This window comes from Mastigoproctus giganteus, chromosome 3, assembly GCF_048544385.1.
Source record: "Mastigoproctus giganteus isolate SK-2022 chromosome 3, ASM4854438v1, whole genome shotgun sequence".
NCBI lineage: Eukaryota > Metazoa > Arthropoda > Arachnida > Uropygi > Thelyphonidae > Mastigoproctus > Mastigoproctus giganteus.
In genome coordinates this window covers 164,803,046-164,820,134 of record NC_143577.1, presented here as the reverse complement: position 1 = coordinate 164,820,134, position 17,089 = coordinate 164,803,046, and the positions used below count along the sequence as shown (strand labels likewise).

Here is a 17,089-nt window from a genome sequence, read left to right as displayed (position 1 = left end):
GAGCCACGATGGAGGCGGTGTTCTTGAGTGGGGCGGAATAATGAGCAATGGCCCCACCCCTCTTCATGTTTCTGGTATGGTATCGTAACTCAGCAGAGGTTCCAAGGACAGATCCTCGAACCCTATGCGCGACTTTTTAGGGGTGCGGTTGATCCAGATTTTCTTTTCATGCACGATAACGCCACTGCACATAGAGCTCTTAAGTGGTGAAGGAACATCTTGAAACTGAAAATATCCAACGACTACCGTGGCCAGCACGATCAACAGACTTAAATCCGATCGAACATGCAATGCGACACCCTTGGGCGTCACATTGCACGCTGCCAGCCAACTCCTCGGTGACTTTGTGAGCTAAGAATCTTATAGACACCCTTCTATTGAGCACAGTTCATGGCTGTCAGGCTTTTTAGCCGTTGGAGGGGATCGTACGCTGTATTGATGTCACATGACCACATTTTCGATTACCTTGTATCGACTTTTATAATGTGAGTTTTTTGGCAATTCTTATACAACCCCTATAAATGCCCCTTATACATGTCCCAAGTTTCTTGCTGTCTCATTTCATCGTTATTCTATGGTCCACCATCATACCAAATTTTGTCCCGCTTCATCGCAAGCTGCACGAGTTGCGCCACGTTTTCTACGTGTCCTGTTAATTTTGTCGAGCAGTGTAGTATTAGTATTTCTTTCCACAAAATTTATGATTTTACAGGAATTCAAATGAACATTCAAAAAAAAAAAAAAGTTGAGCAGTTTGTTGTAACGATGGTTTATTTTTTTATATTAATTCACCTTTTTGAACTGATTGCAGATATCCGCGATACCCAGGTGTATCAAGTAAAGTCGATCAAGGCACACACGTCAACTGAGTGGGAAGCTGGAGTGCCTTCAAATTCTGCTTTTACCGCTTACGAAGGTAAGTGAAAAATATGCTTATCAATACGCATTGGTTTAATAATTTTTCAGAGCAATCATTACTGTGAGTTAGCGTAACAATAACAGGGTAACTGTAGTCTTCCCAAATAGGGGACTACTGGGGTTTATATAGTTTATACAGATTTTGAGGAGGCCTGGAGGAACGCCATCTGGACTTGGCGATTCCAGACTGTTCATATTTCATATAATCTCCTTCTTTCGATAAATAAAAGGAGGGGTGAGGGATGCGTTTGTTATATTGGATGACTTGCCAAGTTTTGTGCAGGAGTTACACGAATATAAAATACTATCTTTAAATGAAGACAGATGAAAAAAAGAAGTCATTTGGAAGGGAAAGTAGGGTGGACAAAAGTTGCGGCTAAAAGGTTTTGCAAAAGACCAATTCGCCCGACTGCTATTTGGGAAAATCTAATTTGGTTTTATTAATAACTTTTGTGCAAGTATTGACATGCAGTTTGACATCATCTAGAAAACTGATATCAAGAATTCGATCAAAGAAAGTGTTAAGAACCATCATTTTAAAACAGCAGTCCAAGCAAGAAAAGGAGAAATAAACGACATGAAATTGGAAATGACTATGAAGAGAGATTCTATGAAAGGAAGAATCATCAAACTGTGACCTGAGATACCAAGCAATTAGTAAGCGGTAACTGGGAAGCTTAAAGTCGAGAAATTAGGCGAGTGTTTAGAACAGTCTGGTAGGCTTGTGGATAAATCAGCAACTTGAACAATGTTCAGTAATGCCGTTTTCAGTTTAACACACTTCAACCAAAGGGACAGCAGTCCACTGAGATGGGAACAAAGGTGTGACGGTGTCTCTTTTCATTTACCTGCATTTAAAAAAGTAGCACGGATTTTCTCCTCCCAAACTTGAGTTTTTCGTCCAGAAAACAAGAAAATCACCACAGAATACACTCAATTTACAGACGTAATATATGACGCGATATGGCTGATGCGCCTAAAACCCTACAACAACGAGTGGAATTCATCCTCTTCACGAAATAAATAAAAATGCATCATTCTCGTTTTAGAACATTTTAAGCATTGATGCACATAATGGAAACACGTTTGCTGCAGCCATAAAGTGAGAAAATAAATATAAATAAATTTTGAACGTATTTAAACATAATAGTTCTATACATCAAAATATTTAGCTTAATAATGAGTTTTACTTTATAGGTCTCAGCCCTGGAAGTGTGGTGGCCATTGTGTTCCTCGTTCTCCTGCTAATTGGAGGTGGTGTCTCAGCTTTCTTTTGGTACAGGCGAAGACAGTAAGTTTAATTTCCCATTCATCACATTCTTTCGTAGTATTTCGGCAGTTTTAATTACTTTTAGTAACTTATGAAATTGGTTAAAAATAATAATAAATGAACAAATATTTATATTATTCCTTACAGTATATTGTGATGCAAGCTGCAGATAGCATCACACAGATTAGTTGTTGGGGTGTAAGAGTGGTTTGGTCATATTGTGCCTTTCAAGTTATCGTTTATGGGGTAAAGTTCAAAGTGGACACACCTGATCAGAAGTTAAAAACATACGTATATCTTCTTTAGAAAGGCGGAGAATTCATATGGATTTGCTTAATTTCTCAAGACATGCTTCAATTTTACAGGTTATAGTAGTTTTCTGAGAGATGAATATTTATCATCTTTCCTGCAGATAACAAGGGCAATCAAGAGCGTACGTTGCAAAGAGGCTTTGCTTCCGGCAATATTATGTAGTCGATGCAAAGGGAGCTTATTTTTTCCTTACTTTCCTGGCGCTGGAAGTCCAGAAGGCTGATTTCGTTTTAGTCCTTGAGGGTGTCACAGACATTCTATTAGATATCCCAGACAAGCTGTACTTGCTACCTTGGAGTCTAAAACGCTGATGGAACTGATATTCGGGTGACACTCAAGTCAAGTGGAACCAATTTCGGCGACGTCCGGACGGTCTGTGACAGCTAAATCCTCTGCTTGCACCTTCACGATGGTGGGACTATTAGTATTCCTGGGTATAACCTCCATGCACAAGCACATAGTGGGTGACCACCCAGGTGTGAACCAACGTAAGCAGGGGTCGAGGTGTGGCACCCACACCACATGGAGGAATGCTGCCTCTCTGTGTTACCAGGCAGTACTAGTTGGTAGATGACTCTCATCAACCGATGCCATACCACCACTTTACTTATTGGAGGCTTGAAGTGGTGGAACCCATGTTTAGTCTCCAGAGCTAAGTTCCGGGCAACACTTCCCCATCTCTTCCATCATGCAGTATGATTGATGACTTTTGAGGTTATGATGAACATCGTGCCGAGGTCAAATCTTCCTTACATTTCGAGGGTACATCTCTAAAACGGTGTTCGCAGGCCGGGCGCTAGTTAGTACGCCGAACCGAACCTATTGGTAACTCTCTAGGAGGCTTCCGGATCAGCTAGTGTATAATCTTGCTACCTCTACTCTGCCAGATAGTGACTGGAGGGAGTCCGAGTAGTGGGTACGCGGGCGGCATTGTCGAGGCCACGTTATGTCAAGGATCTGGGTATATTGTTACCATGTGTACACCATATCCAAAAATTTCATTACTTCATACAGCATGTCCCACCCACTTTTTCTTACTATTGAAAACACGATGAATTGTCAAACTAATAGAGCAAGCTTATCTGCGAAAAGATTTAAACCTCCCAAGGACTTCCTAATTCATTTCACAAATATACGTGGTCTCAATTCTAATCCCAAAGATGTCCATTTCCACTTGCAGTCTGCCAAACCCCATGTACTTTTTCTGACAGAATCTCAGTTATCGGTTGATTCAACTACTGCTCATCTCAGTTGCCCAAATTATTCGCTGTATGATTCCTTTCGCCTCAAAGCGGTACACGCATATGTCCGTTCCGATATTCCCTTAAAATCTGGCTTAAAATCTCTCTACCTCATTGTGTCGAATTCATTTGTTGTCTCTACCGTTCTCCCAGTCTGCGCGAGTAGCACAGTGGTATCGTCACCGTCCTCCCCACACCGGTTGGAAAAGGCCTGGGTTCGAATCCCGTCGATGACGCGAGGAACTTTAATGGGCTTTTTTCACACCGTGGCTGAGTTAGTTGGTCTCAGGCGTAGATAGCAAGGTTTTTCTCCCCAGTAACTGGGGTTTTTTCGTCCAGCAAAACAGGCAAATCAACCATAGAACATACGCAATTTACAGACACAAATACGGGTTAATGTATTTAATTACCGGTAACCCTAAAATAATAATAATAATAATAATCTACCGTTCTCCCAACTCCACCAATCACTTGGAGCTCTTTGACTTCCTCTCTTTGCAACTTGACTTTCTCCAGTCCAACTTTCCTAACAGTGAGGTAATTTTCCTTGGTAATTTTAATGTTCACAACTCCAGCTGGCTTCCGTTTTCTAGTCACACCGACCCAGCTGGTTGAGATGCTGAGGCTTTTTCAATTATTAATACCTTGCACAGATTGTTCATTTACCTACAAGAATACCGGACAATCCTAACCATACAACCAACACGCTTGACCTTTTTCTCGCAAACAACCCTTTTAAGTACACGGTCGAAGTGAGAAGTCCTTTATTCACTTCAGACCACAACTTGGTGATTGTCTCTTCTCCAATGGACCCTTTATCTCATGACTATTCCCAACCTCCTGTTGTTTGGCATGACAAGATTGCAAAATGGGATGACCTGCGAGATTTCTTTCCTTCTTTTCCTTGGTCGGATTACTGTTTTAAAACTTCTGATGTCACCGTTTGCTCAGATCGTGTCAGTGAAATTATTCTTGCAGGAATGGAATCCTTTATCCCACACTCCACTTTAAAATCTCGTCCTTTATCTAAACCTTGGTTTTTCCAATAAATGTGCTAAGGCTGTTCAAGAGAAGAACGCTGCATATCGTAATTGGCTTGTTTCTAATTCTTTAGTTTCATTTTCTGCCTACACCAAAGCTCGCAACAATTGTAAAGTAGTTATTAATCAGTCCAAACTGGAGTTTGAACAGGCCAAGAGTAGAAAATTTGCTTCTTGCCCTAATGGTAGCCAAGCATGCTGGTCTCTTGCCAAAGCTATTGGCCGCAACTTTTGCCCATCTCTGCTCCCACCTCTGTCCAAACCAGATGGTGCTGTTGTCACTTCAGCCAATGATAAAGCTGACCTGCTAGCATCCTATTTTTCTTCCAATTCATGTATTAATAATCTTGGTAAAACACCTCCCACCATTCCCAACACACTCCATTCAATGCCTCCTGTGGTCTTCCGTCAAAAGGATATCAGAAGGATTTTGATGAATCTTGATGCTAAGAAAGCTCCAGGTCCTGATGTTATTTCTCCACTTGTTCTCAAAACTTGTGCTTCTAAACTTACTCCTGTTCTTTGCCGCCTTTTTTCACTTTTTATTCCAAAGGTGTTTTTCCTTCTGCTTGTAAATTTGCTCATATCCAGGAAGTTCCTAAAAAGGGTGAAAAATCCCTCCCATCCAATTATCGTCCCATTGCAATTACTTCTACTCTATCTAAAGTAATGGAGAAATCAATTAACCGCTAACTCTTAAACAATTTAAATCTAGAAACCTTCCGTCTGATCAACGATCGCCAGTATCGATTCCGTCAGTGTCGATCTACTGGTGATATTCTGGCTTATGTTACCCATTTATGGACTAATTCAATGGAAAAGTTCGGTGAAACACAAGCAGTTGCTCTTAACAACTCAAAGGCTTTCGATCGTGTTTGGCGTAAAGGTCTTCTAAACTATGCGACCCAGGAGGGCCCAGAAATGTTTACTAAGTAAACTGTTTGATATGTTTCTAGCTCTCATAGAAAACTGAGGTACTTTGGGTGCATGTAATTTTTCCCTCAATTGACGCATTGAACCTATTTTCAATGAACCGTTATATGAACGTCCAGATGTAATAAAAATTCTTTCCAAAAAGAGGTTATCGTGAAAAGATAGTCATGGTAAATAAATACATTGGGGGGATCTTCCCCATTATATGCAACTGTCAAAAATTGGATTGCGGAATTTAAACGTCCATCGAAGATGAACAGCACAGTGGCTTTAGAAACAGCAACCTTTTAGAGAATATCAATGAAGTTCATGATATAGTGATGAATGTCTGCGCTGGGAACACAGTGGTATCGTCACTGTCCTCCCCACACCGTGTGGAAAAGGCCCGGATTCGAATCCCGTCGATGACACGAGGAGCTTTTATGAGCTTTTTTCACTCTGTGGCTGAGTTAGGTCGGCCTCAGGCGTAGATAGTAAGGTTTCCTCCCCCCCCCGGAAAAACTGGGATTTTTCATCCCGAAAAGCAGGCAAATCGACCACAGAATACATGCAATTTGCAGACACCATACACATGGGTAATTGAAAGTTACTTTTCAGGTTATCCTGCCCTCATGGGTAGTACAGTTGGTAGAATCGCCCTCCTCCCCCACACTGAGTGGAAAAGACCTGGGTTCCAGTCCCGTCAATGATGATAGGAATTTTTATGAGCCTTTTTCACAATGTGACTGAGTTAGTCCGTGTCAGGCGAGGGCAGCATGGTTTTTTCTCCAGGAAACTGTTTTCCTCCCCAAAATCGACCACAGAACATACGCAATTTACAAACAGTATACACGTATCAATATGGCCTTAGACGCTAATGCTCCTAAAACCCAATAACAACAACCAGGTGACCCTAATATAATAGTTTTTTTTTTTTTTTATGTTATGAATGATCGGGGAGTAACTGTTAGAGAGGTAGTAGAAGATAGAGGCATTTCGAATAAAGGAGTAAAAAAACAAACATTCAATCGAATGAATCAGGTATGATAAAGGATTCTGTACGATGGGTCTGCTGTTTTAAGCCCGATCAAAAACGGATTTTTGCTTTGAAGCCAAAACGGGTTTTTGCTTCAAAGCAAAATCGAAGATTTTAACTTCGAAGTACTTTTTTGCTCGTTATCAAGCAGATCCTGAAAACTTTCTAGCCAAATATGTAACTATAGTTGAAACATGACTTCATCATTACCAACCAGAATTAAAATGGTGTTAAAAACAATAGAAATATGCCGATTCACTTTCCAGAGAAGGGCAAGTCAGATCCCTCAGCTGGCATGGTAATGGCATCTGTCTTCTGGAGTTAAAAAGGGATAATAATGTTAGATTATCTTTCAAAGGGACTAAAATTAAACGGACAGTACCATGCTAACTTTAACTAAATTACGAAGTGCAATCAAGTTAGAGGCCAAGGAAGCTGACTAAAAGTCTTTCTTTCATCAGAACAGTGGAGCTTTTCATACATCGACCGTTGCCATGTTTGCATTTCATCAGGCTATATAGGAATTACTGCCCCATCTACCTACTCGCCAGATTTAGCTCCATCTGCTTTCTACCTATTGTCTAAACTAAAAACCAACTTGTCTGGAAAGAAATTTAGGTTGGATTATGTGGTAATAGCGGCCGCAGTCTCCTTTTTTTAGGACCTTCAAGAAAAGATTGGGGCCGTGAATCTGGCGTATTGCTGAGAAAGGTGCCATGAGTTACACGAAGACTACATCAAAAAATATTGTAAAGTCAGCCTTAAATAATAACTCCCTTGCTCAGTTAGAAACTTATCATAGAACCTTACGCATATTTTGTTATTTCTGGAAAAAACGGGAAATGAAAAAAAATTTTTAAAATTTGGTAAACAGTACAATCAGTTTTTAAGAATTATCTCACTGTATTTTGCTACATCATTCTTTGCAACATTAAGAATGCGAGAAAATGTTTGAATTTTAATGTTTAATAGTCAATCTAATCACAAATTACATATATTCTAATAGTTGTTTAAAATTCAGTATTCCAGGATTTTCTTTTGCACGATTCGACACCGATTCCGGCAGGATTGAATTGGAATTGGGCACTACTCCGCATGAAGCTCTTGATCCTAGTCAGCCAGTGATATTGCCTAGCGAGACTCCGGTGAAGGGCTTTGACAATCCGATGTACCAAAGTCCAGGTTTGGTGAGCAATTACTTTTCTTTTCATTTTTATTTTTGTCGCACTGAATTTTAACCATTTATTTATTCTTCCAATCAAGTTTATAAACAGATTAAAATCAGATAATTTACACAATGAGAAGATTGTAGTGGAGTAATAGATTGCCGTTAGGCAAGTAGCACACATGACCCTCCTGTCTGCTCTACGAGTAGGGTTCACAATGCCACCTTATAACTAAATGCACGTCAGAAGCAATTTCATTAAAGTTTTCTTTTAAAATAAGGCGAAAAGTGTAAATAAGTCGGGAACAGTCGATAGAGTTGTTAACCCCCTTACAAGAATTTAATATTATTTGCATTGTAGCTTAGCTCGACTGTCCATACTTCGAACAAATCCAGATGACTGCAGTATTATCTTCTCATCCCGGTATGATCGTTGTGGAGGTGGTGTCATATTGTTCAGCACCACTGACCTCACACTTATTAGCTGACAATCCATCCACGAAATTACTGAAACAATTGGGCTTCAGCTTATCCACTTGATATCTATGTTGCCTACATCTTCCTTCCCTCATTCATTGCCATCACCTACTTATTTTTTCTGTTTTTCTGTTCCAAAAGCAATTTTACCCCCTTTTTGGCGCCTCCGTAGCCAGGTGGGCAGGAGCAGCAGTGCGTAGCATACTCTTCTTGATCAGACCGGGGTTCGAGCCCGTCACCACCAAATACGGAGGATGCGGAAAGGTCAGGGAATGACCACCGCATATCCCCGGAGCAATATGGCCTTAGTTGCTAATGCTGCTAAAAAACCAAATAAAACCACCTCTTGTAAATGAGTTTAATTTCCAAACTGATTTGCCTTATAGATGAAAATTGAAACATAGCTGAACATCTTTTTAATTGAACCCTCGAAAAAAGTTGGCTTTCACGCAATGTGGAAGACTGAAATCGAATCAAAACGGGAAGAATTTTAATGGACTTTTATTACGCCCTGATCGAGTTAATCCGTTTCCAGAGAAGGTTGCGCAGTTTTTTTTTTTTTTTTTTTTTATCTAGTAAAACCTTGTTTTCTTTTGCACCAAAGCATCTAAGGCCATGGGATGTCTTTAAACAGTGCATTTTGTGGTGGTGGTTTTGCCGGTTGAAAAAAACGAGTTTCCATGGAGGGAGGAGATAAATCGCACATCTTTTGTCTGCGATCTATTAACAAGCCGCGGTGCGAAAAATAAAAATCCCCCATCTTACGAGATTTGTAGCCTATTGGATGTTTGGGAAAAAAACATTTTGATTAATTCGGGTAATTAAAATGCTGTCTTGGAGGAATGGACTTCAGTACCATTAGAAATCTTGAACATTCTCATTAACAGCTTGAGGATTCGCCGTTAAGAGTAACTTACCCCACCTGCCCTTTAAGGTCTAAATCTGGATACTCATTTTCAGATACTCATGAACTAATTTGCGTATAACTAAACTGACACGCTTTAATCATAAACTGCAACACGGTACTGTACTGTTGCCCGTAACATGTACTTTCATTAACAATTTCATTGACTTGATCAATTATTTTTCACTATTGTATTTTTTAATTTATACCTTAACTTTTGTCCACTGTTGTATTATTATTAGATAACTACACTGTGCTGCCACTTTATTAGGTACACCCCTGCTGTTCACACAAATGGTTTGTCCCACAACTTTGCAAGTCACGTGACCACAATTGTGGATATAAATGCAGCAGAACAACCTTCTAGTATCAGTTAAGCGTACAAACCGTAGCAAGAATGGGGGAAAGGAGTGATCTACCGGACTTCGAACGTGGCACGGTAGTAGTTGCAAGATGTGCTGGACAAAGCATCTCTGAAATGACAGTTCTCCTGAACTTTTCACGCACCGCAGTTTCAAGAGTATATCGAGAATGATGCAACGAACAGAAAACATCCTCTCAACGGCACTCCTGTGGAAGAAAATTGCTTGTTGATCAGTGAGGTCAGAGGAGGATGGCTAGAATTGTGCAAGCAAACAGAAGAGCCACAATGTCGCACATCACGTCAGAATACAACCTTGGTGCGCAGAACAAAATATCGCAACGGACCACTAGTCGCACATTTTCGCGAATGGGCTACATCCGACGGCCACATCGCGTACCTTTGTTATCAATGAAGAAAAAGAGAGCACGCCTCCTGTAGACACAGCAACACCAGCATTGGACTATCGAGGATTGGAAAACAGTTGCTTGGTTTGGTCTGACGAGTCGAAGTTCCTGGTGCATCATGTTGATGGAAGGCTCAGAATTTGGCGATAACAACATGAATTCATGGACCGTCATGTCTGACGACTACTCTGCAAGGTGGTGGGGACAGTGTTATGGTGTGGGGAATGTTTTCTCGGCACACCACAAGTTGGGTCCATTGATACCCATAGATTTACGTCTGAATGCCACATCGTTGCTGACCAAGTGCATCCGTTCATGTTTACAGTTTATACCCAATCAGATGGTTACTTCCAGCAGGATAATGCGACGACGCACAAAGCCCGAATCACTTAAGAATGGTTCCAGGAACATGACAATGACTTTTCTTTGCTGCAGTGGCCCGCTCAGTCCCTGGATCTTAATCCTATTGAATATCTTTGGGATGAGCTGGAAAGGGCTGTCCGCTGCAGGCTTGTTTTTTTTGTTTGTTTGTTTTAGGATTTTATGGCGCAAGTCAACTTGCGCCAAGGCTATAATGCGCCAAGTCAACCCGCTGCAGGCCCGTCTAATCTCAAGAAACTGCGTGACTCATGTCTGCATGGTACTCCATTCCTGCACAAAGTTTTCAGCACCTTGTTCAATCCATACCTAGACGAATTCAGGCTGTTTTTGAAGGCTAAAGGAGACTGAACGCGCTACTAGGTAGGTGTACCTAATAAAGTGGCAGCACAGTGTATATTACTTTTTGTAGTAATATTTACTGGTATTTGTATTTTTTTTTATTTACACAGTCTGATCCCGTTTACGGTAGGGAAGAGGCCGAATCATCCAGCCGTGCTGATTACCGACAAGGCTTAATGTCGATGGGTTTCGATGCAACGGAGCAAGAAGACGACAGCGTTATGTGATTTCTTTCAGCATCTTGCATCGGAATTAATTACATGATACGCTCACCAGTGCCTTCTGGCTCTTATCGGATAAGGTTATAAAATTGTGAACAATCTGCTTTGATGTTTCACTTCACCATCCAAACTTATTCAAACAAAACTTTCGCCTTCGCAATTTCTAAATAAATGTCCAATTTTACTTCTGGTCACATTTCTTTAAGAATTAGACGCCAACTAATTCTCTACCCAACACACAAACACCAGCAGTATAAATGGCTAGAGAGAGAGAATGGAAAGAGAAACATCGTAAAATCTAGAGGGCACTTATTGATTTTGTTGATTGAGATTTGGAAACGAAGGGAATTGAGTGGGAGAGAATGACAGCAGATAAGATTTGGGAAGATAGAAAAAGATGGAAGGCTTTGATTCACCCGACCCAACCCTAGGTTGGAACAGCGAGGAAGATACAAATACAGTGTTAGTTAATTGACTGCGACCGTAGTCAATTTACTAATACGACCTTGAAAAATGACATTTTATATACGATTTCTTGGAGATCTTGTTAGTAAAATCGAATTCCATCAATCCAAAAGTGTATTCCTGAGTTGTTCCACAGCAAAGTGCTTGAAACATTCGAAGTGTAAAAGTGTAAAGTTTCTCAACAATTGTGAAAACTGCCAAATATTCTTGTATTCAGCGTGTGCGCTAAATCCGAATCACTCATTCATTCTCTCTCTATAAAACATATGCACAGTCACTGACTTTAACACATATATTACATACCACTATGTATCTGGAAGTAGGACTAAGTATTTCGAAATGGCGAACAGGGGGTGACCGAGAAAGTAAATAAAATTCTGTTTATTTTCGAGACATCTGACTCCAGAAGAATTTGCACATTCATTGTGACCAGATGCAGTCTGCATGGGTAGCACAGTGGCTGTCACCATCCCTCCCACACCGGGGAAAGGACAGCTCGGATTCGAATCCCGTCAATGACGCGAGGAAATTTTACGAGTTTTTTACTCCGTGGCTGAGTTAGTCGGTCTCAGGAGCAGATAGCAAGGTCCCCCACACTCCAGGAAACTCGGGTTTTTCGTCCAGCAGAGAGGAAAATCGACCAGAGAACACACGCATTCAAGAACATTATTATACACTTGGGCAGATGAATGAATAATCCGAGTGGCCCTAGTGTGACATTCATTATTTGTGATCGTATACAAATTAAATTAATTATTAAGGGCAAACAGATTAAGTATCAAAAAATGGCAATTAAAATTCTAATAAAATTATTTTTCTAGGTTTAATATTATTTAATGTTTGCGTTTCCACTAAAGCAGGCTCATTACTGCAACGGCCCTTCTAACAAATGGCCAGTCCATCACTGATTGAGAAGACTTTCTCAATGATTTTTTGACTTCCGGAGTCCATTGGTATTCAATTTAGTGTATGAATGCGAGACAACCACGTCGGGTTCCGTAATCATAAGTTTTCCGAGGTGACCTAATATGTATCATAAAAAACAACAGTTCTGGAAATTTTACTGAAGAGGTCGTTTTATTAAAGAATAGCCATTTTAGAGGATATGTAGTTCTAGCCCATCTGACGTATAATTCGAATTTGTTTCCTTGTAGCTTCCATGTTTATGGAAATTGAAACAGATAATCGATTCAAAGTGGGCAATAGCGCCAAGGAGACTCTCCTATAATTATCCCAAAAGACATTTACAACCACAAAGTAAAAAGTCTGGTGGACAGATGGGAAATATGTCTAAACAGTTCACGGAGATTTGAGGCTCGCCCTCGTTCAAGATTGATACAAAATTCATATTCAGAAAGCGTCCAACAAATAAAAGCGCAATAATTTAAGGCTGGTTTCGATAAAAAGTACTCAAATCTTGAAAGGTTGTTCAGTGGAAAATCAACGGAGCGATTAGAATGATGATTTAGGGTGGAGCCTTAAAAGCGAGGGACTCCCAAGCAGCTCAATGAAAACCACAGCATAGTATACCAGATTAGCAATCAGTTGGTAATGGGCCTCAACATAATCAGAACAGAATCTCTTTGCGTGCAGACCACACCAATGAGTGACAGCGCGTGATAACTAGTATCGGACTGTTGTTCTCAGGACCGGCTTTAGGGTAAGGCCGAGTAGACATTGGCCTAGGGGGCGCCAAGGTTTAGAGGGGCCTAACACCGTCTCCTCCGCCCAAAAACGAAGCTCGCAAGAAAAATTAATGTGACCTAGGGGCGTCATCGGTCAATGTGGCCTAGGGGCGCAATGTACGCTTGAGCCGACTCTGGTTGTTCTAGTAGAGTTTTAGGAGCATCGGCAACTAAGGATATGCTCCGTGTATATTGTCTGTAAATTGTGTGTTCTGTGGTCGATTTTCTGTTTTCTGGACGTAAAACCGGAATATCCGGGAGAGAAAACCATGCTACTCTCGCCTAAAACCGACTAACCTAGCCACGTTGTGAAAAACGCCAATAAAAATTCTTAACTTCATCGATGGGATTCGTGGTCAGGTCTTTTCCACTCGGTGTGGGGAGGACAACGATTCTACCAACTGTGCTACCCCACGAGCGCTAGCAGTCATATTGGAAAGGAAAGCCCCAATAGGAAAATAAAAGGCAGTTTCTGTTCATCCTAATCTTTATTATTATTATTAGCTATATCGTGCAAGGAAGCCTGAGGCTTTTGCTGCACCAGCCAAAAAAAAAAAAAAAAAATTCTGAGTTACCCTGAGAGAGAGAGAGAGAGAGAGAGTGTGTGTGTGTCAAAAGGGAATCACCAAGGAAGAGAAGAATGATGATATCCAGCTCAGGAAGCTGGGTGTGCCAAGCCCATACTCACCAGATGTCAGCCCCTGGAATAATCTTGGAGTAAGGTAGCCATCTTCTTCGAGGTCCAATTTTTTTTTTCTTTTTTTTTCTTTCAGTTGTAGACCGACCATAGTTTATACATCATGATATCATATATGTTTTGAAGTATTTTTTGTTTTTTAAGGTAAGGCTTGAGGTTGTAGGGATGAATTTCTGAACAATGGCGTCTCCATCTATTGATAAATTTATGTACTTTAGTTACCAGAGATGATTATATTGATTTTACTGGCTTATGGTTTACATAATTCAGATAATATCCACTTTTACCTTGTACGTTTTTTTTTTTCTTTTAATCCCCTCGAAATGCTTTACTTTATTAAATTTCTCAGCCATTTCCACAAATATATATTAGGGTTGATTTTTCGAATTTGTGGAACTGCATATTAAAGAAAAAGAAACAATGACAGTATTACGCATATATAGCAAAACATGTGTTGCTGACAAGCCTACATTTCTATGTTTTCACAATAATAATTTCTTTATTAAACTTAAATTTATTACCAATTTGAATACTCGCTGCGAAGTCAACAAATATAACAACTACCAGGAGATATTTTGCTTTTTGGTTTCCTCCTTGAAGAAATAAATAATACTTTTGAACAAAACTTCACCGGGGCCCGGTAGCCGTGTTAGCAGAATGCTAAGGCTGTACTGAGTGGAGCATCGCGGGTTCGAATCTCGCGCTGGGTAGGTAGAAGTTATCCGTGGTTTCCCCACTCAGTATCTGAGTTAGTCGGTCTCAGGCCGTGGTCGTGAGGTTTCCTCCGGGTACTCCGGTTTCCCCTCACCCACCCAAAACCGACCGGAGAACACACACGGGAGACAGACCCCTATACATTTTCTCTTCAAAATTCAACATTCGGGGTTTTTTCCCCGCGTGTTGGATGTTGAAGAGACGGGGGAGGGTAACTATCGGGCGGTATCCACCCGATGCATTTGGGTGGATACCGCTCATCTTCATGCACTTTGCATTGGGTGGATCACTGCCTCGGGGCAAAGTGTCTTCCTCCATTTTAGAACCGTTGAGTGAAGATAACGCCATCTATAACTCAAGAACCGACAGGGGGCTTACAGAATCAGTTCGTGTTTGTCTCTTGGGTTGAGCAGAGTAGCTGTTTAGAGTGCAAACTTGCAGCAAGATAAAGGATTTTTTGTAATTGCGACTGTTCTGCGGCTTAAGTAGGTAAGTGATTTTTAAATGCTGATATGTCCAATATGTTTTCCGTAACGAAAGTTAAATTATTTCGTTATACTTTAAAGTTAACTCGCAACACTGCAAATGCGTGTTCTGCTCCTGATAATGAAGATTCCTAATATTTGTGTTGCCTTCTTCCTTCCCCTCTACACTGACAATCGTTACTTTACTCGCTAATCAACGTTAAATTTTTGAATTAACTACTTCCAATCGCAGATATAGTGTTGTAATTCAGAAATGATCAAATTTTATAGTGATCATGTTAGCATTTAATACTTCCCATCATTTCAAGACATTCTTAATTTTGAAAGTCTATTTAGACTTGCTTGTGCCTCACCGGCTGCAATTTATCCAAAAAATCAGAAGTCTCGACACTAAGCGTCAGATTAGCTTGATAAGGTTAGACTTTCTGAAGCTCCCCTTGGCAAAAAGGAGCAGTCGCATATCATTCTCAAAGAAATCTGTTACTGACATCCTGAAAGTGTGAGTGTTTTCTACGAGAATGCGTTAAGATGTTGGCTCTCATAAATTTCCTTTCATCCGCTTGGAAAGATGGACGGGTAGGCTTTTGTTTCGCAGTTAATTCAGTTATTGTAAAACTCACAATTAATAATACACGTTCAGAAAGGCTTGCCACTGAACGTAGAATTTACGATAATTTTTTTAACTTGTGTACGTGGATTTATTTGCTAGTGATTTTCTTTTGTAACAAAACTGATTTTAATCTCATTTTACTTTTTGGTGTAAATTGAAACTTCAGAATTGGTATCCCCCTGCTATTTTCGACTAGCTAAGTTGATGAATAACGCATTTAATTTGCGAGGGATTCTTATCAGTGAGGGCATCAGAATGTCTCTACTCTGACAATCATGTTAAAAATATGATTGGCAAGGTTGAAACATTCTGATGCCTTCACTGATAGAAACGGTCGCGCATATTTTTAATGCGATTCTCAAGGTGAAAACAAACTCACTCGTGTTTGAAAATTCGTACCCCCCCCCCGAAAGATAATTTTCTCCAACTTATATTGGAATGGATTTAGCCTCTGTTCTGTTTGATTCTTATCATTGGGATATTTTATTTTCCCTCCCCTTCATATTCGTTGTTTTGGCTCGCTCAGTGGTTCCTCCATTAACTGCTACGTCTAATATTGTCAAGGTGGAATGGCCAATTACCTTGAGGCGAGGGGGAGATTCTTCAATCTTAAAGTTGTATTATGAAAGGCCATTCTATCCTGATATCCTTGAGTGTATCGGGCACGCATTAAGAAATGCACAATACTTTTAAAAAATGTCCTTACGAGCTTTGGCTAACATAAAGCTTTCTAGCTAATCGTTCAAAATTGCACTATTACCTTTTAGCAATAAATCCTAAAGACTGCCCAGTATTTTAATAATTTAGTAAAAAAAATAATAATAAGCAGAACTGCTGTAAAGATATAAAGTATAATTCCTGTACCTTATACGTACTATAATCCCCTAATTCCTCGGGGTGAATAGTAGTATTGAAACAATCATTAAAATATCGTGTGACGTGCAGGGGCAAGCAATAATGAAATATCGAGTCACTACCGAACAATGCCCCTCAGAAATATTCTGTTAGACGAACTAATGTTGCTTCACTGTTTGATTTAATCGTCGCGAGTAGTAACTGGACTACAGTTGGAGTCACTGTAATAGCAACGAAACAGTGAGAAGTTTTCCAAATTGTATTTCGGAAAGTCAAGGAAAATCTAAAGCACCAAAATGATCCCCTTCCTGCAAATTCTGATTTTACTTATTCTGCTTCTTGCGTGGATAGCGGTTATCATTCACGATGTTCACGTATATCGGGAAGGTTAGTTTTCGGTGTATTTAGTCTCAGTAGGGAATTAAGTACGAAAATAACGTAGATATGCGCATTCGCGAATTAAGAGATAGTCTTGGCAGGAGTCAGTCCCACTTTTAAAATGCGTCTGTGATAGAGAAATGCACCCGCACCCACTGAGTAAGCAAATTTGGGTTTGTCCCGAATACATCAGATTAATTTTAGCGGTAGATGACA

The 17,089-nt window shown here is 40.2% G+C and overlaps 1 protein-coding gene across 1 annotated transcript in view; it reads left to right on the top strand.

Moving 5' to 3' along the window:
* Amnionless (amnion associated transmembrane protein) overlaps nucleotides 1–11,149 on the top strand; it is a 38,707-nt gene extending 27,558 nt beyond the window's left edge. Inside the window, exons 9-12 of the mRNA XM_090369477.1 lie at nucleotides 812–916; nucleotides 2,116–2,209; nucleotides 7,751–7,916; nucleotides 10,874–11,149. Coding sequence (XP_090225603.1) covers nucleotides 812–916; nucleotides 2,116–2,209; nucleotides 7,751–7,916; nucleotides 10,874–10,990 — 482 coding nt within the window. The 3' untranslated portion in view covers nucleotides 10,991–11,149. The remainder of the gene's footprint in view (nucleotides 1–811; nucleotides 917–2,115; nucleotides 2,210–7,750; nucleotides 7,917–10,873) is intronic.
* Nucleotides 11,150–17,089: the final 5,940 nt, after the last annotated feature.